Source organism: Giraffa tippelskirchi, chromosome 11 (genome assembly GCF_054371585.1).
Source record: "Giraffa tippelskirchi isolate mGirTip1 chromosome 11, T2T-mGirTip1v1.2.pri, whole genome shotgun sequence".
Taxonomy (NCBI): Eukaryota; Metazoa; Chordata; class Mammalia; order Artiodactyla; family Giraffidae; genus Giraffa; species Giraffa tippelskirchi.
The window spans coordinates 3,243,595-3,266,896 of record NC_137285.1 but is presented as its reverse complement, the minus strand read 5'-3'; the positions used below and the strand labels follow the sequence as shown (position 1 = coordinate 3,266,896).

Here is a 23,302-nt window from a genome sequence, read left to right as displayed (position 1 = left end):
TGGAGAACTCCATGGACTGTATAGTCCGTGGGGTCGCAAAGAGTTGGACACGCCTGAGCAACTGTCACTAGTGGTGTATAAGGTGCTTATGCATATGTCATCCCATCTGATGACAAACCCAGGGAGAAAGGTTGTCATTATGTCCTGGTAACAACTGAGAAAGTCAGGGTTTGTCCCACTGCATTGGCATTGCTTAGTGGGTGGCTGATCTAAACCCAGCACTTTCTGGAATTCCACCACCGGAGCCTGTCCTCTTAGCGTTGGAAGCTCTGTCTTCCCACTCAAACAAGCTGTCCCTCCAGATCTCGCTGGTGTAGATACTTTCGGGTCCCACTTGGGAGACCGCAGGTGGGCAGCCTCCCCCATGAAGAGATGGTCAGGGTCCTTTGTCTCCTCTCAGTTCCCACCAGTTCCTTTTGTTCAGGAGATACCCTGGCTTGCCTGTCTTCAGGGTCAGTCCCCGCATGAGACCCCACAGCAGCCGCCCCCCTTTTTTTTAGCAGGACCTTTTGTCATCAGGTCTTTGCTATACACCGAAACCATTGGCAAGGTCAGCTGCCTACGTGCACTAGGCTTACCCGTTATCCACTGCCACGGACCTCTGAGGCTTAAAACAACAACAATGGTTTTATTATTGCCCACAGTTTTCTGTTGGGTGGGAATTCAGAAAGGGCTTGGCTGGACAGTTCTGGCTCAGGCCCTCGAGTGGGACTGCAGTCAGCTGGTGGCTGGGGTTGGGATGGCAGGTTCTGGAGCATCTGGAGGCTGGCTGAGCATCTCTCTCAATCCACAGGGTCTCAGAGCTTCTCCTTGTGCTCTGTTCACACGGCTGGTTTGGGCTACTGCACAAGTGGCTTCAGGACAGACAGGCTGCTTCCCTCGGGGCTGCTTCCCTCAGATGGAGCGTCCCAAGAGAGCGGGGCAGACAGGCACAGGCCAGACCTGATCAGGAGACTGCATTTTCAGCAGTACTGCTTTGATCACTGGACCCAGAGTTGTCTTAGATCCTTAATCCAGTCTGAGTTAATTTTTGTATATGGTGTAAGTTGAGAGTCCAATTTCATTTATTTGCATGTGGATACAGTATCCAGTTTTCCCAGCACCATTTGTTGAAGGGGGCTTCCCAGGTGCTCGGTGGTAACGAATCCACCCCTCGATGCAGGAGATGCAGGTTCGATCCCTAAGTCGGGAAGATCTCCTGGAGGAGGAAATGGCAACCCACTCCAGTATTCTTGCCTGGAAAAGCCCATGGACAGAGGAACCTGGCGGGCTGCCGTCCATGGGGTCACACAAAGAGTTGGACATGACTAAGCACGCACACGACAACAAATTTGTTGAAGAGAACTGTCCTTTCCCCGTTGAGTGGTCTTGGCACCCCTGTCAAAGATCATTTGACCACATATGTGAAGGTGGAAACCAAAGCCTTTTGGAAAATGCGGACACTCACTGAACAGGACGACCTGTCATCCTCAAGGTCCAGCTGCGGCTCTGTCCTCAGGGGCCGTGGGGAGTGAAGTCCAAGAAGACGGACCTCTGCAGTTGCATCTCCCTTCTTGAGACCACTGTGACGAGCTGCAGAGCCCTCTCCTCACACAGAGTGCTTGCGGAAGCCTAAGAGGAGGTGGGCGGAGATCAGGAGCAGACCCCGAGGTTGCCCACAGAGGCTGCTGACAGGCGCCTGCTTTTCCACGCTGGAGACTCCTTCTCCACCTTCCCTTCCTCCTGTACCTGTGCAGCCTGTTCACCCTCAGGACCAGCCTTAGCTCTGCCTCTCCAGGGTCATCTGACCTCGTCCTCCACGGTCACACTCTAGTAACAACCGGCTCTGACCATCCTGACAGGAGAGGGAGTTAGAGCTGGGTCCTCAGCTCACTTTCCTCCTGGATCAGGCATCCCCAAAGCAGACCAGCCCCAAACCCAGAGGCTTAAAGCGAGGAGGGGATTGGGACTTCCCTGGTGGTCCAGTGGCTAAGACTGGGCACTCCCAATACAAGGGGCCTGGGTTCCATCCCTGGTCAGGGAACTAGCTCCCACGTGCTGCAACTAAGAGTTCACATGCTACAACTAAGACCTGGTGCAGCCAAATAAATAAAAATCAGTTTAAAAAATATTAAAATATATAAAGCAAGGGAGGCAGTTATTTTTGTTTGCGTATCTGCCCCAGCTCTGCCTCTGACAGTGACACCCTGCTCCCTCCTCTGCCCTCCTTCCTGTCCACACTTCACTGGCCGAGTCCAAGCACATAACCCCACCCAGTATCGGTGGTATGGGAACTTACCCACTTCCCACTCCAGTGGGTGATCGTGCAAAGCCCCGTGGCAAAGGACGTGGGCATGTAAGTGTAATTCAAGGAGGATTTTAAGAATTGAGAAAAAAAAAAAAACGCTTCAGTTTATCCCAACCTCCAACCTTCCTTTCAGCTATCACGCTCTTCATTTGTAACGTGAGCTCCGGGGTTCCTTCCAGCCCCAGCCTCCTGAGAATTTGATGGGTCAACCAACAGTTTATCCCAACCTCCAACCTTCCTTTCAGCTATCACGCTCTTCATTTGTAACGTGAGCTCCGGGGTTCCTTCCAGCCCCAGCCTCCTGAGAATTTGATGGGTCAACCAACTGGAAGAAAGGGAGATGAGCTATCAGAAATGATTTATGCCTGGCGCTGAGCTTGGCACATCGAGGGGTGCAGGTCTGTTGACTCAGTGGCTTGGGGGTCCGAGTCCAGGCAGCCGGGAGCTGGTGGCTGAGCTGGCAGAGGAGGACAGAGAGATGCTTCTGCTGGGCCCCCCGTGTTCCCTGGCCCCCCTGCTCCGGCTCGGACCCGTGCGAGCTCTCTGGGGCTGCAGCAGCAGCATCCAGGTGCTCGTCTCCTTTTATTCCTACTGTTGATACTGGATTTGGTCCGGGGGCAGCGGAGGCCCCTGCCCTGAGCCCAGGGGAGCATGGGAATAGGGCTAATGGCATTTCCAGGCCCTAGTCTGGGGAGACTTGTGAGCAGGCTGGGTGGGGACAAGGAAGGCACTGCCCCTGAATTTTCCGCTTTTAGAAAAATTAAATTATTTTGCCAGATGCAGGCACAGAGCGATTTTCTTCATCTGAGTTCCACAGTTGTCCTAAACTTGAACTTATTTGGCCTGTCAGTTTACCGAGTCCGTGCCTCCTGGACATGGGATTACAACATTCTCAGCCTCTGAGCAGACTCCCATGGTGCCTCCTCTCCCAGCCGAGTCAGCTTCACGACCTGCCGTTGGGGCCTTCTAGCCCAGCAAGCCTGCAGCACACCTGCTCCCCCTCCCACTTCGGTCCTAGTTTGTACACAGTGGCGGCGTGTCATCTGTGTGCACATGCACCTGCTCAAGGCCAGGACCGTAGATCATATTTCCTCTGTTTCCTCCCAGAAGGCCCATCACACGTTAGATCAGTGTTCAGTAACTTAGCTGGCCACGCGTTGCACAGACCTGCCATCGGGGCCTGGGAAGCTGGTGGAGGGAGAATGTCTAGGTAGAAAAGGAAGGTGAAGGTCATCTTGTCCAACCATCTGTCTGTTCGTTGACTTCTTTATTTTTCATGTATCATTTTTTATTAGTGTACAGTTGCTTTACAATGTTGTGTTAGTTTCTGCTGTACAACAAAGTGAATCAGCTCTTAAGTATGCGTATATCGCCTCCCTCTTGAACTCCAACGCCCATCCCACCCTCTAGGTCATCACAGAGCACCGAGTTGAGCTCCCTGTGCCGTACGGCAACTTCCCACTAGCTGTCTGTTTTACACTTGGTCGCATGTATACACTGACTTCTTCCGGTAGCATTTCTGCCCCCTCAGCACCAGCCTTGAGCAAATCTCTCAGGTGACAGAGAATAAACCACCTCCCAAGATAACTCTGTTAGAGCATCCTTCCTCCATTGATCTGAGATGGGTTTGCAGACAGCATCTCTCCTTGCTGGGGGTGTTTCTCTGTCCTGTATGGCTGGACTTACCCCTTCCATGTGGCCCCACTGTTCATCTTCAGAGAGACTGACTTAGTGTCCTGTGTTTTCTCTGTTGTTTCACGACAGTCACACAACATTCAGTGGCATAAAACAATAATAAACACCTCACTGTTTCCGTGGAGGGTCAGGAGCAGGCGGTTGGCTGGAGGAGCTCTGGCCGGGGATGGTCTCCAGAGGGCGACAGTCACCTGAAGCCGGGGCTGGAGGATGCGCTCCCAAGGCCACTCCCTCCACCCGCCTGGCCGAGCGGTGCTGGCTGTGGACAGGAGGCCTGCGCTCCTAGCTCCACGGACCCATCCGAAGTGTCCTCACAGCACGGCTGCTGGCTTTCCCCAGGGGGTGTGATCCAGGAGTGAGCACGCAGGAGGAAGCACTTGGTAAGCTCTTTCATAGTGAAGGGGACGTTCTGAATGGAAGAGTTTTGCGAGCGGTGAATGCTTCACGAGTGAGAGCCTCCTTGTAACCCCACACTCCTGTTTAACTGGTCCGGTCGAGGAAGGCGGGCTGGATTTGCCAGAGGATGAAGAAGACGTACCTGAGGTCTCTCTTGGGGGTAGCCACGCTGTGGACTATCCTTCTGGGGCCGAAGAACTGTCGTGGAGAGACCCCTCTCTGCTGGCAGGACCCTTCCTTCCCTCGCTCAGTCCAGATGTCGGGGGAGAGACAGAAGGCCACATGCTCTTTTTTTTCCTTTGACTCTTGATTGATTTGGCCATTCCAGGTCTCAGTTGTGGCACACAGGACCTTTCATCTTCATTGCGGCCTGTGGGACCTTTAGCTGTGACATTTGAGCTCTTAGTTGTGGCCTGTGGGAAGGATCTAGTTCCCTGACCAAGGATCAGATCCGGGCCCTCTGCATTGGGAGTGCGAGGTCTTAGCTGCTGGACCACCCAGGAAGTCCCAGAAGGCCCCACGCTCTTGCTGGATGCTGTGGGGGCCCAGGAGAGAGAGACTGTCCTGCAGAGACCCTAACTGCATCTGTCTTACTCACCGACCGGACCCCGGGGCCTGGCCTGCCGTGTTGACTGAAGGAAAGAATGGCCGTGCACAGCGGTGATGGTTGTTTTGAACTCAGCCTCTGTGTGGGAGTCCATGACCATGGTGCAGGAGCTTCGATTTTGCAGGCTGCTGTCATGGTTTGACAGGAATTGGGCTGCTGTTTCTGCTTCCGTTGAAGTTGGGTGGGAGTCAACTTTTATGTAAGATTATTTCATGTACTATTAATGTCAGTGCCTATAATACAGAGGCCATGAGGGGAAGAAGTAGAATTCTTGAATAAATTACATGTCTCACCATCAGTAAACTCATAATCTACACTTAAATTTGTAAGTGTCCTTTGTTGTTGTTGTTCAGTTGCTCAGTCACGTCCGACTTTTGACCCCATAGACTGCAGCACGCCAGGCTTCCCTGTTCTTCACTATCTCCTGGAGTTTGCTCAGACTTATGACCACTGAGTCAGTGATGCCGTCCAACCAACTCATCCTTTCACCCCCTTCTCCTGCCCTCAGTCTTTCCCAGCATCAGGTTCTTTTCCAATGAGTCCGCTCTTCCAATCAGGTGGCCAAAGTATTGGAGCTTCAGCTTCATCGTCAGTCCTTCCAGTGAATATTCAGGACTGATTTCCATTAGGTTTGACTGGTTTGATCTCTTTGCAGTCCAAGGGACTCTCAAGAATCTTCTTCAACATCAGAGTTCAAAAGCATCAATTCTTCGGCACTTAGCCCCCTTTAAGGTCCAACTCTCATATCCATACATGACTCCTGGAAAAACTATAGCTTTGACTATACGGACCTTTGTTGGCAAAATGATATCTCTGCTTTTTAATACACTGTCAAGATTTGTCATAGTGTGTTAAATTCCGATTTCTCCTTAAGTGACCTCTTAATCCTGACGTTATAGTCTTCCTCATGTCTTGGTAACTGGTTTTCTTTTCTAGAGCTTCCTTTGCTTGCTGTGGGCTTCCCTTGTGGCTCAGCTGGTAAAGAATCTGCCTGCAATGTTGCAGACCTGGGTTTGATCCCTGGGTTGGGAAGATCCCCTGGAGAAGGGAACGGCTACCCACTCCAGTATTCCGACCTGGAGAATTCCCTGGACTGTATAGTCCATGGGGTCGCAAAGAGTCAGACGTGACTTTCACTTTCACTTGATGTGGCATTTGGGGGAGTATGCTTTAGTGCTGCTGAATTCTTAAGCTCAGAGATTGCTTGTTAAAGGAAGAATCTAGGTTGCTGGGACATCCTGTAGATCGTGACTGCAGCTACATGGATTGTGTGATGATTTAAAAAATTAAATCTGTTCAAGTACCCTGAATTGTTCTGTGTAGGATCATGACTGAGCTCAAAATAGATCCTGTCCTGTGCCCTAGGGACCCGTCATCTCGCTCCAGAGACACGTGAGCGCACAGCCGCATCCTGTGCTGGCTCACAGGGACCCTTCCCCAAAGTCCTTCAACGGTGCTGTTGGCCATCAGTATACACAGGAGGGACAAACTTAAAATGTGATAGATTTTAAGTGGATTTTATTTACTATGGAAATTTTCAGACACATAAAAGTAGATGACACCCCATCAGCTAGTGTCATTGAGTCTCACCATAAGGCCTCCCCGCCCTCGCTTGATTTGAAGTAAGTCCCATGGAGGCTTCCCTGGTGGTCCAGTGGGTGGGGCTTCACCTTCCAGCACAGTCGACCCCTCATGGGGCAGCTAAGATCTCTCATGCCTCTCTGCCCAAAACCAGAACATAAACAACAGAAGCAGTATTGTAACAAATTCAGTGAAGACTTTTAAAAATGGTCCACATAAAAAATTTTTTTAATTTGAAGTAAATCCCAGACATCTTTTACTAATTACAGGAATTAAGTTAAAAAATAATTTTAATAATAGTGAATATTTGTAAATATTATGTATCTCTTTAGAGATGAAGGTTTCTTAAAAATTCATCTAAATGGCATTAAAATGCCTAAAAATTTAACAATAATTCCTTAATATTATCAAATATCCAATATTAAAATTTCCCCATTGATTTTTTTTTTAATTAAAAACGTTATAAGCACTCAATGGATATTTATTGAATGAAAGTTTCTTTAAATTCTATGGTTCTTTACAATTTTCACAAGGTTCACACACGTGATTTCATATAATCCTATAATAAATTTTCCCCATTGATTACAAATTATTTTTTTACAGTTTCCAGAAATCAGGATCCAAATAGAGGCCATTCAGTATAATTGTTGCTACTTCTCAGATTTTTTAAAATAAACTTTTTGTTTCAAAATAATTTCAAAATTACAAGAATAGTACCAAGAATGCCCACCCCTCAGATCCCTCAATTATTTTTCTTAATGTTTATATTCATTTATTTGGCTGCCCCTAGTCCCAGGAGCAAGCATGCTTCAGATGGTAAAGAATCCACCTGCAGTGTGGGAGGCTTGGATTGGATCCCTGGGTTGGGAAGATCCCCTGGAGAAGGGAATGGCAGCCCACTCCAGGGAGAGTCCCATGGACAGAGGAACCCGACGGGGCTACAGGCCACGGGCTAATAAAGAGCTGGGCACGACTGAGCAGCTAACACTTTGACTTTCAGTCCCAGTAGCAGCACACAGGGTCTTTGATCTTAGTTATGGCACGAGGGCTCCAGCTCCCTGACCAGGGATCAAACCCGGGCCCCCTGCGTTGGGAGCACAGCGTCCCAGCCACTGGAACACGAGGGAAGTCCCTCCCCTAACTGTTATGTACTGCGTTTACAGCCCACACCAGGATTCTTGCCTGGAAAATCCCGTGGACAGAGGAGCCTGCTGGGCTATATAGTCCATGGGGTCACATAATTGGGCACGACTGAAGCAACTTAGCATGGCAATATATTTGTATTATTATTTTTTTGACTCTTTAAGAATAAGTATCAGACACGATGCCTGTGATCACATAATACATCGGCGTGCATTCCTTAAACCAGAACATTCTCTGACATGTGCACAGTGTAAACACTGATACTGTGCTAACATCCAACATGTGGACCCCGTTTGTATTTTGCCAGTTGTTCCAATCATGTCCTTTCAGGGAAGAAGATCCACTCCAGGACCATAGATTGCATTTGGTTGTCCTGTCTTGTCACTTTAGTTTCAGTCTAGAACAATTTTCCATTTTTCCTTGTCTTTCATGGCTTGAGTGTTTTTGATAAATCTAGGCTAGTTACTTTGTGCAGTATGCCTCGTATGGGATTGCCTGGAGTTCCCTTATGTTTAGATGCAGGTCCTGCGTTTGAGGCAGGAACACCATAGGATGCATACTGTGTCCTCCACCGTGCTCCATATCAGGAGGCATACGATGTTTTTTTTGTTTGTTTCTGGCATGTGGAATCTTAGTTCCTCAACGAGGAATCAGACCCGTACCCCCTGCATGGGAAGCTCAGAATCTTAACCACTGGACCACCAGGGAAGTCCCAGGAGGCACGCCATGTTGATTTGTCCTACTGCTAATGACGTGGTGTCCATCATTTCATTAAGGTGGTGTTTGCCAGGTTTTTCCAACTGTGAAGTTACTTTTATAATATTAATTAATGAATTAGAAAATATTTTTATGGAGAGACACCTTGAGGCTATCTATAACTGTTCCTCACCCAGTCTCCCCACTGGTGTTAAACACCCTTTGGCGATTCTTGCTTGAATCAGTTATAACTTTGATGGTTGCTCTTTAAAAAGAGCTTTTACCTATTCACTTATTTATGTCAGAGTGAACTCATGGATTTCTAGCTTATCCAATGGGTTAATATCTACCATTATCATTTATTTTGATGCTCAAGTTGTCCTGGCTTTGGGTAAGAGGAATCTTTTTATCTTACCTACTTTTTATTTATTTTAAAAAATATGTATTTATTTATTTGGCTGCGTTGGGTCTTAGTTACAGCACCTGGGATCCTTATTGCATCATGGGGGATCTTTCCTAGTGGCACGCAGACTCTCTAGTTGTGGCACATGGGCTCAGTAATTGTGGCACCCAGGCTTAGTAGCTCTGAGACATGTGGGATCTTAGTTTCCTGACCGGGGCTGGAACCCATGTCCCATGCATTGCAAGGTGGATTCTTAACCACTGGACCACCAGGGATGTCCCAGTTTTTGTCTTTCTATATGTCTGGGTTGAAACTTGCTGCCTGTCCTTTTTTTTTTTTTTGGTGCCTGTGGACATTTTTTTGTGAAAATCCCCCAGAAAGCATAGTCCAAGGCAAGAAAGACTAAAGAGTCAACACTTTGAGAGGTGCGATCACAGGGCAGTGAAACAGAATCGGGGCGTGGAAGGACAGAAGTGATGCTTCCGTTGCTGGATGTCGCTTCACCTTGAGTGGCAGAGATACAGTGGGCCTGGCGCACGGACTCTCCAGAATATATGTGAGGAGAAAATACGCCACCAAGCAGTCTGCAGAGGGACAAGTGGAGGGGGGTTGTATCTGCCCCATTCGCCCCTATTTCCCCATTCCCGTTGTCATTTTATGAAAGTCCATAAGCAGAGGGACAGCTGGACAGGAAGCAAGCACCAACCCAGAGACAGAGGAGGAGGTGGTCAGGGGAACTGGAGAAAATGCACAAGGTCTGTGTCCAGGACGCTCCATACCTTCCACTACCCTGGTCCACTCATGCTTCCAATGGTATGAGCCCTCCCTCTGCCATAGGGATCAAGTTGCCAACATCCACTGAGTCATCGAAAAAGCAAGAGAGTTCCAGAAGAACATCTATTTCTGCTTCATTGACTGTGCCAAAGCCTTTCACTGTGTGGATCACAATAAACTGTGGAAAATTCTTCAAGAGATAGGAATACCAGACCACCTGACCTGCCTCTTGAGAAACCTGTATGCAGGTCAGGAAGCAACAGTTAGAACTGGACATGGAACAACAGACTGGTTCCACATAGGAAAAGGAGTACGTCAAGGCTGTATATTGTCACCCTGCTTATTTAACTTATATGCAGAGTACATCTTGAGAAATGCTGGGCTGGATGAAACACAAGCTGGAATCAAGATTGCCGGGAGAAATATCAATCACCTCAGATATGCAGATGACACCACCCTTATGGCAGAAAGTGAAGAAGAGCTAAAGAGTCTCTTGATGAAAGTGAAAGAAGAGAGTGAAAAAGTTGGCTTAAAGCTCAACATTCAGAAAACTAAGATCATGGCATCCAGTCCCATCACTTCATGGCAAATAGATGGGGAAACAGTGGAAACAGTGGCTGACTATTTTTGGGGGCTCCAAAATCACTGCAGACGGTGATTGCAGCCATGAAATTAAAAGATGCTTACTCCTTGAAAGGAAAGTTATGACCAACCTAGACAGCATATTAAAAAGCAGAGACATTACTTTGCCAACAAAGGTCCGTTTAGTCAAGGCTATGGTTTTTCCAGTGGTCACGTATGGATGTGAGAGTTGGACGGTGAAGAAAGCTGAGTGCCGAAGAATCGATGCTTTTGAACTGTGGTGTTGGAGAAGACTCTTGAGAGCCCCTTGGACTGCAAGGAGATCCAACCAGTCCCTCCTAAAGGAGATCAGTCCTGGGTGTTCATTGGAAGGACTGATGTTGAAGCTGAAACTCCAATACTTTGGCCACCTCATGCGAAGAGCTGACTCATTGGAAAAGACCCTGATTCTGGGAAAGATTGAGGGCACGAGGAGAAGGGGACCACAGAGGATGAGATGGCTGGTTGGCATCACCAACTCAATGGACATGAGTTTGGGTAAACTCCGGGAGTTGGTGATGGACAGAGGCCTGGCGTGCTGCGGTTCATGGGGTCGCAAAGAGTTGCACACGACTGAGAGACTGAACTGAACTGCGATAGGGGGAACACCATCCTCCAAAGACACCTCGACCCATTCCCTGGGAGGGAACATAGCAAGTCCGGTCAGTGACAGGGTCCTCGTCCTGGTGGCCTGCTGGGTTCGCCTGGGAGACTGACGCAAGAAGGCTGTGGGGCAGGCTCCTCTGTCTGGTGCTGCTGGGGCCGGTCCCCACGCTGTCGTCGGCGTTCACCCTCTTCCCCGCCCTGGCCATTCTCGGTCCTCTGCACCCTCCGCCAGCACACAGCAGACTTCAGCTGCACAGGGGGTTGGGTGCTTCTCACCCCCAATGTCGTTCAAGGTCAACCACACATCATCTTCTGTAAGGAATGTAACCAAGGCAGGAGAGAATCAGAAACGGCAGCAGCTGTTGCAGTGAAAGATGAACGTCTTGTTGTCATTTGACTCTAGAGCTGGTAGAAGAGTCGAGAAAGTAACAGGTGATGAACAGCCAGGGAAAGTCAGTGAGTACTGAGGAGCCGCAGAATTGCCACAGGGACTCTGGCACCCGCAGGGCTGCGTGCTGACTGGTTGCCCTTCCTTTTCCCCACCGCCTCTGTGGACAGAGCTTTGGTTTGTCGTGGGGAGGAGGACTGGTGTCTGAATTTCCAGGGAGTGTCTCTGAAGGAGTGAGTTAACTAGATCTAGTCAAGGTAGTTGGATCTTTTTTCCGACATTGATCACAGTTGGAAATGGCCCAGGCTTTAGTCACCTCTGCTTCTCCTTACTTATTTTTTTTTTCAGCTTTTTATTTTATATTGGAGTGTAGCCAATTAACAATGCTGTGATATTTCAGGGGGACAGCAAAGGGTCTCAGTGATACATATACGTGTTCTCCATACTTTGGTACCATTAGCTCCGTGATCTTGTAACCAGCACAGAGTCAGTCCCTTGTCTCCGGGGGTACTGGGTCAGCCCAGCCATTGCCCTCATCTCCTGGGGCCAGAAGAGAACGGTGATTTCCTTGCTGTTCAGATCTCAGTTCCCAGGTCATTCCCGGCAAAGGGAGGGGTTGGAGGTGGGGCCTCCAAGTCCACCCCCTGGGGTTCTGGGTTTCTAATCACAGTTTTAGCAGAGGGTTCCCACCCTGCTCCACCTCTGTGGTTCTGAAACTCAGTGGAAAGAGCCTGGGGTGGAGTCAGAAGTCTACGCTGCCTGGCAGGGCCCTGGCAGTCTCCCCTCTCCATTTCCTGGTGTCTGCAAGGGCTCAGAGCACAGCCAGCGTGCCCTTCACTGACGTGGGCCCTGCTCCCTCTGCCCCTCTCCCCACTGACAGCCCCCGGTCCCCAACGCCGAGCCTCTACCAGTCAGTCCTGAGAGACGTTATCTCTTAGCACTGATGTCAGGGCCTCTGCCAGCTCCAAGGGTCTGAGATTCCAGGGGTGGGCCTTAAGGTCTCTTTTTTAGTCTAGAACAGAGGTTCCCAACCTCTTCAGCAGCAGGGACCGGTTTCGTGGAAGACGGCTTTTCCACAGACCCGGGGGCGGGGGATGGTTTGGGATGATTCAAGTGCGTTACATTTATATGCACTTTATCGGCATTATTGTTACATCAGCTCCACCTCGGATCGTCAGGCATTAGATCCCGGAGGTTGAGGACCCTTGGTCTAGAACCACCGAGTCTGGGAGCCTCACCCCATCCCTCCTCTCGCATCCCGCAGAAATCAGGGGGAGATGGCCCACACCTGCCGTGGCACCATCAACCTGTTCACCGCGCACTTTGACACCGAGGACTCTTGTGGTATCGTGCTGACCAGCGGAGGCAGGACCTACCACCTCAAGGCCGGCTCGGAGGTGGAGCGGCAGCAGTGGATCACCGCCCTGGAGCTGGCCAAGGCCAAGGCCGTGCGCATGATGAGCAACCAGTCAGGTAGTGTGGGCTCGGCGTGGCGGGAGCGCGTGCAGGGTCGAGGCCCTGGAGACTGTGGGAGCTGGGAGTGTTGGGGGATGGTGGTGACCGGCAGACCCACCTCGCCCTGCCCGCTCAGCTCTGCGCGCCCTCAGCGGCCAGGTGGCAGGCGCGGCTGGCTGTTCTCGGGGTGGGCATGCTCGTGGTGGGCGGGGCTCGGTGTGCCTTTCTTGGGTCAACCCTGGTTCCTGGGCTTCGGCAGAGCCTTCGGATGCTTTGGTGGGTCAGCTCCAGAGGCAGGAGGCGGGGCGGGAGACCAGGGTGGTGGGCTTGGGCCTCAGGCCAGACTTTCTCCGAGGCCCACTTCGGAGACTGAAAACCATTTAGCCAGAGCTGCTGCCTTCGCCCAGGTGGAAGGTCGGCTCAGAGGTCCTAAGCAAGACATTTTTTACTTTCATACACTTTTTTTAACATGTAATATCTTTATAAGATTCATAAACCAATGGTTTCAAAAGCACATGCCATGAAGTCTGCCTTTGACTCTTCTGCCCGCTGCCCACCCTGTTCTCCCACGCAGGGGCCACTGAGCTTCTGGGATCTTATGTCTTTACATGTGTATATTCAAATAAGTACATTTTTTTGGCTGCACTGTGCAACCTGGGGGATCTTAATTCCCTGACTGGAGATTGAACCCATACCCCCTGCATTGGAAGGCAGTCTTAACTACTGGACTACAGGGGAAGTCCCACAAATAAGTACTTATTTTGAAAAACTGCAGTCCCCTACTTTGCTGTTTTCTTTTCTTTTCTTTTTCTATTTAGCGATAGTAGATCTTGGAACTTTTTCCTGTGAGCACACGAAAAGCTTCTTCCTTGTTTTTACAACAGTGCACAGGGGTCTCCCCAGCACTAGCCTCTCAGTGCACGTGGAAGGTCACTGACTATTGGTCTGACCTTCTCTTTTAGTCTCCCCGCCCCATGATGACACTTTCCCTTGGGGTCCACACTCTGGTGTTTGACTGTGTCAGCAGTGATGCTGAACTTGGCAAGGGGTTCCCCCTCGACCCAATTGTGTGCCTCCCAGCATCCTTCCAATTCAGAGATTTCTAAGTCAAAGGGATCCAGTCCACCTGGGTTCAAACTGTGGCTCCCTTTGTAGCTGTATGACCTTGGTCAAGGTACTGCGTTCTGTTGCCTCATTCTCTCCTCTGTGAAGTGGGGTTAATCATAGAACCACCCCTTGGAGGTGCGGTGAGGGCTGACATAGTGAGTGAAATGAACCTGGCACATGGCTTGGCAAATGCTCAAGGGAAATCAGCTGTAGTTACTGATAATAGTCACCTTGGCAGCTTTAAAGTAACACAGATTCCCAGGTCACTGGGCAGTGATAAATCTGAATGAATGGGGCAGTGTTGGGAATGGGGTGGGCAGAGGGCACTTGCATTAAAAAAAATCTCCCTGGATAAGATAGCCAGGTTTTCGTAAATACAAATACAGGCCACCGAGTTTCATTTGAACTTCAAACACACAACAAATAATGTTTTAGTGTAAATGTGTCCCATACAATGGTTGGGACATACTTATACTGCAGTTGATTTATTGTTATTCAGATGTAAAGCGTCTTTTGCCTTTCATCTGCCTGCATTTAGCTGCATCTAGAGGGGACGGTGAGGCTCAGCCCACTTGGGAGCTTCTCGAGCGTGTCCTTTCACTTGACACAGGGGGGCGCTAGAAGACGGTTCATTTGCTTTCCTTGTTCCTGAATCAGTGCCTGAATCAGTTCCCGAAGCGCCAGCCGCTTGGCTGGCTTGCCACCTACCTTTCCAGACGTGTGAATCATTTTCAGATCTTCAGGCCCGCCTCCCAGTGGGTGCCCCAGGAGGCTGTGAGAAGTGAAGCCACAGCCGGACACCTCTCTCTCTCTCTGTCTCTCTCTCTCGCCTTGCTCCCACTGCGGGGTCGGGGGTGGCTAATCTGGCCCCTTGAGGGCTCCCTCTCTCCTGCCCTGCTCCCCCAGGCTGACCTGCCCCCACATTGATGTCATAGCCCTATTCTGATATCACAGCCCAGCACTTGGAATTACCCCGGGCAGCCCAGATTCTGCCCTTAGAGCAACCAAGGTGGGCGTTTGGGCAGGGGCTCCAGGGGAGTGGCTGGCCGGTGGCCCTGGGGGGCTGAGCCTAAAGAACACCTGGGCAGCCTGCCGTCCTAGTGCTTCAAGATGAGCATCCTCTAAAGGTAGGACCTGGAAGGCTTTCCTGCTGTCCCTGTTGGCCGTGATCCCTCGAGGTGAACATAAATCCTGGGGAGTGCGGAGGGGGGTGTCTGGGCTCTGGAAGGAGCCCCTGGAAAGCCTGCTGCCTTTGTGCCTCGGCTTGCACGTGGCCTGGAGAGATGGTGGTCTCGCCCTGGTCCACTCAGCACTCTTCCCATTCGAAGGAATGGCTTCCTGAAATGTGGGGTTTCTGACTTGTTGAGTGGGTGGGAGGAGCTGTTCCTTAGTGCTGGGCGAATGCCTGCAAGTACTGAGCCATGGCTTCAACCGGGGCCACCCCCCAGAGGCTGAGCGGGGACAGGGTGCGCTCGTCTCAGGACAGACGGAAAACATGGCCACATTCAAGCTGTTAACCCTCAGATTCCTCGGTCCCGAGAAGGAGAAGCCTCATCCGCTGAGGTGGGCAGAAGGTTTAATGAAGTCTTTTGTGAGCTCACTAAGGTAGTAAAATATTGACTGGCATGGATGAAACAACTGCAACAACACACACACACACACACACACACATACACACACACACACCCTGAAAACCTCTGTAACTTAGCGGGACACAAAGGCCACTGGGGCGAACACATTAAATCCTTCGCGGAGGCCCACCGAGATTCCGACGAGGTGCTCAGGAGCTCCCATTTTAAATGGGTATATTTCTGTTTTAAAAAATACTTTTTTAAATTTATCTTGGCTGCTCCAGGCCTTAGTTGTGGTGACTGGGGTCTTCAAGCTTCGTTGTGGCATGTGGGGTCTTTAGTTTCAGCGTGTGAACTCTTTTTTTTTTTTCCCTAAATTTTTGGTTGCCCCGAGTCTTCATTGCTGCACGCGGGCTCCTCATTGCAGTGCTCCTGTCAGCCCCCATGGATCTCGTCTTGAGAAACACGGTCTACTCAGGCTTCCTGGATGGCTTGCTGCAGCCGTCTTGCTTCCCCCGTTTCCAAATTGCAGTTTCCGTGGAATGAGGGTTTAATTCTGTTTTGCTACCATGTTTTGTTTCTTTTAATGAACGGGCTGCCGAGAGACGGCAGGGGTGGTGTGGGGAGTTCCCTTGGCTGCTGTCCTCCAGGTGTAAGCATGGCCTTCTCTCCACCTGTGAAGGGGGCCTGTGTCTGTACTGGGAATGCTACACCCTTTGCCGTGAAGACTCTTGCTCCACGGTCCTCACCTGGACCGAGAGGGTGGGACGTGGGTGTCAACTGTTGGCCACTGAAGCTGATAGCAGCAAGAAAGGCGGTGCTGACCAGAGGGTTCGGCTTGCATTTCTCCGGTGGCCCCAGGATGAACGTTCATTTGTACCGGGGGCAGGGGCGTGGGCAGCCACCGCCCATCGGTAGGTCAGCGGCTCGAGGTGGGAATTCTCTGGTTGCTCTGGCTGTGGATCCAGGGCCCCCAGAATGCCACATGGCCCTCTGCGCAGATAAACAGGTCTGTGTCTAGTTTGGGGAGGGTGAAGTCTGTTTCTGGTTTCTAGCCCTTTGGATTGGGCGGTGTCCAGCGTTCAGGTGTTCAGGCCTCGAAGCCCCTTGTGGTCTCAGCACTTCCCTCCAAGCTTGCAGCCCAGGTGAGAGGCAGGCCGTGTCCTGGCCTGGAGTCCTTGGCTCGCAGGTTGCAGGACAGAGGGGCTGAGCCCCCCCCAAACCCTCTGAAACATGGATGAGCCAGCCTCTCTCTCCCTCAAACTCGTCTCTGCCCTGACTCACATCTGGGCCACTTCATCCAGTAAGACCAAGGGAGGTGCGGGGTGGGTGCAGTTAAGATTTCCCCTCAACGATGCCAGGACAGGAAGCTGAGCTCACACCACTCCCCTCCACATGCCCGCCCTGGTGTCTGGGGAAAGAAAAATCTGTGCCCTGTTTGAGAAATGAGGGCCTGGGGGTTTTGTCAAAATTGAGGACCAGCCTCCTCATCCTGAGGGCTCGTTGCAGGAGGCCAGGCGCTCTTACTTTGCATCTGCAGCAGCACCTTGTGTGGAGTCGTTGCTCAGTAAACACATCAATTGAAAGAGGCATAAAAGCCTCAGGAGGGTGCAGGTGGACTCAAGGATGCTGCAGAACCCAGGCGATGGGACTTTTCAAAAGTTTTGTTGTTGTTATGGAAAACTTATGGCAAACAGAAGCAGACAGAAGTCTCAGGAACCAGCCCATACTTGTTACCAGTTATCAACTTGATCTTATTTCTGCGCCTCTGCCCTCTTCCCTAATCCTGCATCATTTTGAATATTTGTCAATATTTCAGGGTGTGTCTCTAAAAGATAAGGATGCTTTTTAAAAAAGTTTAATATTTTCAAGGTATCGTTGTCATATCTGAAAAGTTACCAATGCAGTGCACTGAGGCGTTTTTTTTAAAGGAACTTTACTCTCCCTGGTGATTCAGAGGTTGGGAGGGAACTAGAAAAGGGGGTCAGGGCCTGAGAAAGCGGGACACACATGTGCTTCCAGCAGAGAAGGCTGGGCTTTCTTCAGAGTCTGAAGAAACCAAGGGGAAAGTTAGTGTCTCTGGGAGAGAATTCTGGCCCTTCCGGAAGAAGCTGGACTTGGCACAGGGCAGGGCTTCCTGGAAGGACAGAGACCTCTGAGGGCTCGGCCTCGCCAGGGGGCCTGCAGGGTGGGGAAGGGATGTGAGTTGGAGTCAGTTCTCAAGCATCCTCATTAGCAAAGGCGAGAGCCACCAGGAGGGAACTCAGCAGAGCGATAGTGTTCTGTTGTGTAAGAGGTGTCGACAGTTTGGATTCAGATGTGACCCTGTGCCCATACAGATGGCAGCCGCTTACCCCCGAGGGACTCACGTAAGTCGGTGCTGGCGGAAGAGGCTCAGGGTAACTGGGTCACTCACCAGCGAGTTGGAATGTACGCGCAGAATGCAAGCAGGTTGACAGCTCAGTTCTCAGGGAGAAAAAGTGAGGGTAGTGTTTGTTCCGACTCTTCCACAGACCTTCTGCCAGCTGGCGCAGCCCAAGAGCCCACGGCCCAGAGGTGTCCCCCTTATTTCAGTAGAAAAAGAAGCATTCTGAAATGTTTGTATTGGAGGTGGACTTCGTAAGAGGATAGTAGGTCAGAGTCGTTTGACCAGAAAGGTAAACTAAAGAGTCACTTGTCTGCATTCTCACCATTAAGATGCTTTAAGCTCATTTTCCCACCAGGGCAATTATCCTGATATTAATTGCTTCCTTTGTAACTAAAGGGCATAATAGCAGTTACCTTTGAAATTATCAGATTGAGGCTTTGTTGCCGTTTAGATGGTAACCTACTCGTGGATCTGTGGGCATGAGCGCCAGTCTCTGACCTGGGTGGGGTTGACAGCTTGTTTCGTCGCTAGTGGCAAAATACATGACCTGAACCCAAGGTGAGCTGGGATGGGACATCTTCCTGGGTTCCTTCTGCACTCGACTTTGCCAGCTTGAGCTTTGCTTTGGAGAGAAACTTACAAAGCTCAAGGCTAGGTATTCGGGGCTGTGGAACCAGCAGGCGGGCGTCTTCCTCACCCCACCAGGGGGCATAGCTGAGTCTCATTTGCATGACGGCGTGCAGGGGTGTGGCTTAGTAAAGGGGGCACAAGATTTGGGATCCTAGTTTTGCTTTGAGTCATTGTGTAACTTAAAAACAAATTTTGAAAGTTGATTTACAATGTTATGTTAGTTTCAGGAGTACAGCAAAGTAATTCAGTTATATATATATATGTATGTATATGTATTCTTTTCCAGATTCCTCTCCATTATAGATATTACAGATATTGAATGTAGTTCCCTGTCCTGTACAGGAAACTTATTACTTACCTAGTAATAGTAGTGTGTATTCGCTAATCCTAAACTCCTAATTTATCCCTGTTCCCCCACACACACTTTCCCCTTTGCTAACCATAATACTATTTTCTATATTGGTTGTGAGGCTGTTTCTGTTTTGTAAATAAGTTCATTTTTTTTAGATTCCACCAATAAGTGATGTCACTTTTTATTTGTCTTTGTCTTACTTCACTTAGTATGATAATCTCTAGGTCCACGCATGTGTTGCAAATGGCTTCATTCACTCTTTTTTGTGGCTGAGTCATACTCCACTACATATATATATTCCTTATCTTCTTTACCCATTCCTCTGTTGATGGACACTTAGGTTGCTTCTATGTCTTGGATGTTGTAACTAGTACTGCTGTGAACATTGGGGTGCACGTACCTTTTTGAATTAGTTTTTGTCTTTTCCGTTGTGTAACTTTTTTAAAACACTTACTTGACCGCACAGGGTCTTAGTTGCCGCCCGTGGGACCTCCATGGCATCGTGTGTGATCTTTTGTTGAGGTGCACGGGCTCTTAAGTTGTGTGATCGTTTGTTGAGGTACACAGACGCCCAGGTTATGGCACTCGGGCTCCGCGGCCTGTGGGATTTCAGTTCCCTGACCAGGGTTTGAACCCGTGTCCCTTGCACTGCAAGGCTAATTCTTAACCAATGGACCACCAGGGAAGTCCCTTCCATCGAGTCACTTTTGACGAGGCCCTTAACCTCACTAAGCCTTCATTTCTTTGCTCCTCAAAGAAAGGATCATTGCCTGTGTCTTCAGGTAGTTGTGAGGGTAAGGAATGATCATTGGCAGGGGCATCCAGCAGTGAAGACAGCCACTGCGGAGGCCGGTGCCACCAGGCGCCCAGGTGTCGAGCTAGCCAGGGGGCACTTGTTGGGAATCTGCCATTTTCCCAGGACCATTCTGTGAGTCTGCCCGAGATAAAAAGGGTGTTCCTAAACATTTCTGCTTTTTAAGATGAAAACCTTTATGGTTTTGTAAAAAGATTGAATGGAAAAAAGAAGAGTGCAGACCATACTGGGAAATGAACAAACGGGAGAAAAATCTCAAGTCTGCTAACCTAGAAATGATCACAGTTAAATCTTTACTGAATAGCATCACAAACATTAATTTATGCATACAGATGCATTTTTATATGTAATTTCACACCACTGGGAAAATTCACAATATTCAATATTGTAACTGGTTCATTAAATTCAACACGTTGCAGAAGTTCTGGGCCAAAAAAATATGCATCACTTTTTATTATGGAAGCTATCCAATATGTTTCATGCACGTATATCTAACACACTTATACCATACATAGTCCCATGTTCTTATCACTCACCTTCCAACAATTATCAATTCATGGCTAGTCGTATTTCACCTCATCCCATCTTCTGGTCACCCTCCATTATTATTATTTTTTATTGTGATAGATACACATGACATAAAATTCACCATTAGTGACATTTAGCCCACTCACAGCATCGTGCAGCCGTCACCTCTAATTCCAGAACACTTTCATCATCCCCAAGGGGAAGCCCCATGCCCATTAGCACTCACCCCGTTTCCCCCCTCCCCTCTGCTCCTGGGAACCAGTAATCTGCTTTCCCACTATTATTTTAAACCAAACCCCATCTGCAAATATTTTACATGTATCTCTAAAATCTAAGGACTCAGGGCTTCCCTGGCAATCCAGTGGTTAAGACTCCGAACTTCCACTGCAGGGGACGAAGGTTCAATCCCTGGTCGGGGAACTAAGATCCCCACATGCTTCGCAGTGTGGCCAACAAGTAAATGAATAATAAAAATACAAGGACTCTTAAAAGCATCAATTCGAGACCACTGTCACACCTGAAACAGTTCTTTAATGTTATCACCTGTTTAGGTATCTAATTATAATGTCTTTTTTCTTTCTTTGGCTGCACCCTGTGACACGTGGGGTCTTAGTTCCCTGACCAGGGATCGAACCTGCGCCCCTGCATTGGAAGGCGGAGTCATAACCACTGGGCCACCAGGGAAGTCCCTGTGATGTCATTTTTGATTAATGCATGATATCCATTGGGTGGATATAGCACAATTTAACCAAACATTTTCTTAGCCATTCGAGTTGCTTGCTGTGTTTCCTTATTATCCAAAAAAGCACCGGGACAAGCATTTCTGTGCTCACTTTCTCTTTTCTTTGGCTGTGGTGTGATTATTTCCTAAGGGTAAATTCTTAGAGAAAGGATTACTGGGTTGAGTGCACACTTTCCATTTTGATACTTGGCAAGTTATAAAGGTTGTTCCAGCGAACACAGCCTCAGCAGAAAGTGCGCAGCGTGGCTAAGGGAAGGTAAACCCACAAATACCCTCCCGTGAGCCTTGGCCATCATAACTTATCCAGAAGTGCCCGTGCTCATCCATTTGTATGGAAACGCCCCCGTTGCACCAGGCTCAGGGTCTCCCAGATGTGATCACAGCTCATGACCATCAGCTGATAACCACACTCAGGAGAAAACTGCCACGGCGCACCTGCGGCAACAGCCCACGCAGCCCGTCCGCAGAGGGAGGCAGGGGCTGTCCCGGAGAGGGATGAATTCAGGAGGCCCGGGGGGCAGAGACAGGCTGGTTCGCAAACACGCCCGTCGGTCTGGAAGCCGGGGACACTGGGAGGAAATCCACACTCTCCTGTGGAGAAGAGGAAGGAAGGGGGGAACCAGCAAGAAAAATCATCCTCCGCTGTTGCTTAAACTTGGCTCTCTGTGCCATTAAACCATGACAGGAAAGGCAATTTGAAAGAAGCAATGAAAACACTGCCATGATCCAGCCATCGCCGCTCCCTCCCGGCTCCCCGCACGACGAGCCGAGAGCTCTCCTCCATTCAGCGTTGCAGCATCCTTGTTCCGGGCCAGTGTTCCGCAGCCTCGCCTGTCCCTTTTCATGCCGGGCTTCTGTTCTGTGCAGAGCCCGGTCCCTAGTTTCCTCACCCTGCCGTCCTTTGGCTGGACGCTCGGGCATCTTACAGCTCCAGCTGCACGCACCCTGTCGCTCCCTCTCTTTGCTGATGCCTCCCTAGGAAACGTTGTGCTGGGTAGGGCTGTGATGGTGTTTTGGGTCTTGACTCCACTTTCCTCTGGCCTAATTTCCAAGAAGGATATGAGTTCTGCTGACCCAGAGAGCACAGGGTCGTCAAGCGTAAGTCGAGTAGCATGACGTGCGTATGTATCATCTAGAAATGCCTATGTATTGTGGCCGCGTGATCACACCTTTTCTCGCATGGAATACATGACCCTAACAGCTTGGCGGTGTGGCCTGTGGGTTCTTTGAGGACCAGTACGACCTTCTGTGGGGCTTCCCAGGTGGCTCAGTGGGTAAAGAACCTGCCTGCAATACAGGAGACGCAGGAGATATGGGTTCGATTCCTGGGTCAGGAAGATCCCCTGGAGGGAGGGAATGGCAACTCACTCCAGTATTCTTGCCTGGATAGTCCTGTGGACAGAGGAGCCTGGTGGGCTGCAGTTCATGGGGTAGCAAAGAGTCGGACACGACTGATGTGACTGGGCACACACGACCTTCTACTCCCTCTCTGTGCCTGCAGTCAGCGCATCCTACAGACGTTTGACAGGGGCTTCCGAAAGGGGGCCCCAGGCAGCTCTGCCCCCTTCCAGCCTCTGCCGTCTGTGCCTCCCTGCGCCTCCAGGGCTGCTCTTGCAGCTTTGGGAGCTGCACAGATGAGACTCTTGAGTAACAGGGACCACACCTGCCCTTCCCTGAAAGAGATCCAGAAAAAACAGGAAGCACTTTAAAAAATGATAAAATTAGTTAATTAATTATTTTTGGTGGCGCTGGGTCTTTGTTGCTACGAGTGGGCTTTCTGGAGTTGCGGTGAGTGAGGGCTACTCTCTGCTGCGGTGCTCGGGCGCCTCACCGCAGTGGCTTCTCTTGTGTGGCTCCCGGGCTCCAGAGCACACAGGCTCAATAGTTGTGGTGCACGGGCTTAGTTGCCCCAAGGCGTGTGGGATCTTCCTGGACCAAGGTTTGAACCCGTGTCCCATGTATTGGCAGACGGATTCTTATCCACTGGACCACCAGGGAAGTCCAGGAAGCACTTTCTAAGCTTTTTTTTTTTTAAGGTGGACCATTTTAAAAATCTTTATTGAATTTGTTACAACACTTCTTTTTTTTGGCTTCTTGGTTGCGAGGCATGTAGGATCTTCCATCCCTGATCCATGATCAAACCTGTAGTCCCTGCATTGGAAGGTGAAGTCTTAACCACTGGATCATCTCAGAAGTCCCAAGAAGCACTTTTTTTAAAAAAAAGAAAAGCATGTCCAGTTTCTTTCCAGAATGAAGTAGCATAGAGCCAAAGGGACAGAGGAGGGCTCAGGCTCGAGCTTGGGTGATGGGGCACCTTTGGTGATGGGTGCCCCGCCCGACGCCCCCTGCCCAGCCCTGCCCTTTGCTCCTCCTCCCCTCACACCCCATCCAGCTCTTCTGTTACACAGAAACCAGCCCGTTCCCTTTGCTTCAGACGCTCTTCCCGCGCTTCAGTTTTCCTCGGCTCATTATTTCCCCTCTTACATACGTATTTCATGTGTGCCAGTCAGATTCTCATTTAATACGAAGCGTAAACCC

General features: G+C 50.0%; 1 protein-coding gene and 1 long non-coding RNA gene across 8 annotated transcripts in view; one reads left to right on the top strand and one right to left on the bottom strand.

Annotated features, from left to right (window-relative positions):
* The window catches only part of OSBP2 (oxysterol binding protein 2), a 119,161-nt gene that overhangs the window by 12,118 nt on the left and 83,741 nt on the right, over positions 1-23,302 (top strand). For 4 of the 7 annotated variants that reach the window (XM_081542520.1, XM_081542519.1, XM_081542518.1 and 1 more), the window contains exon 2: positions 12,462-12,670. In XM_081542520.1, the coding sequence (XP_081398646.1) occupies positions 12,462-12,670 (209 nt within the window). Of the gene's footprint in view, positions 1-12,461; positions 12,671-14,756; positions 14,938-17,843; positions 17,988-23,302 lie in introns of those variants that run through there. The other 3 variants (XM_081542525.1, XM_081542524.1, XM_081542526.1) reach the window with 3 other exon arrangements.
* LOC145526559 (uncharacterized) lies at positions 6,487-15,286 on the bottom strand. Its single transcript, XR_014068987.1, has 2 exons — positions 14,468-15,286; positions 6,487-6,706 (listed from the first exon to the last, which is right to left on the bottom strand). It is a non-coding gene; the product is annotated as an uncharacterized LOC145526559 (long non-coding RNA).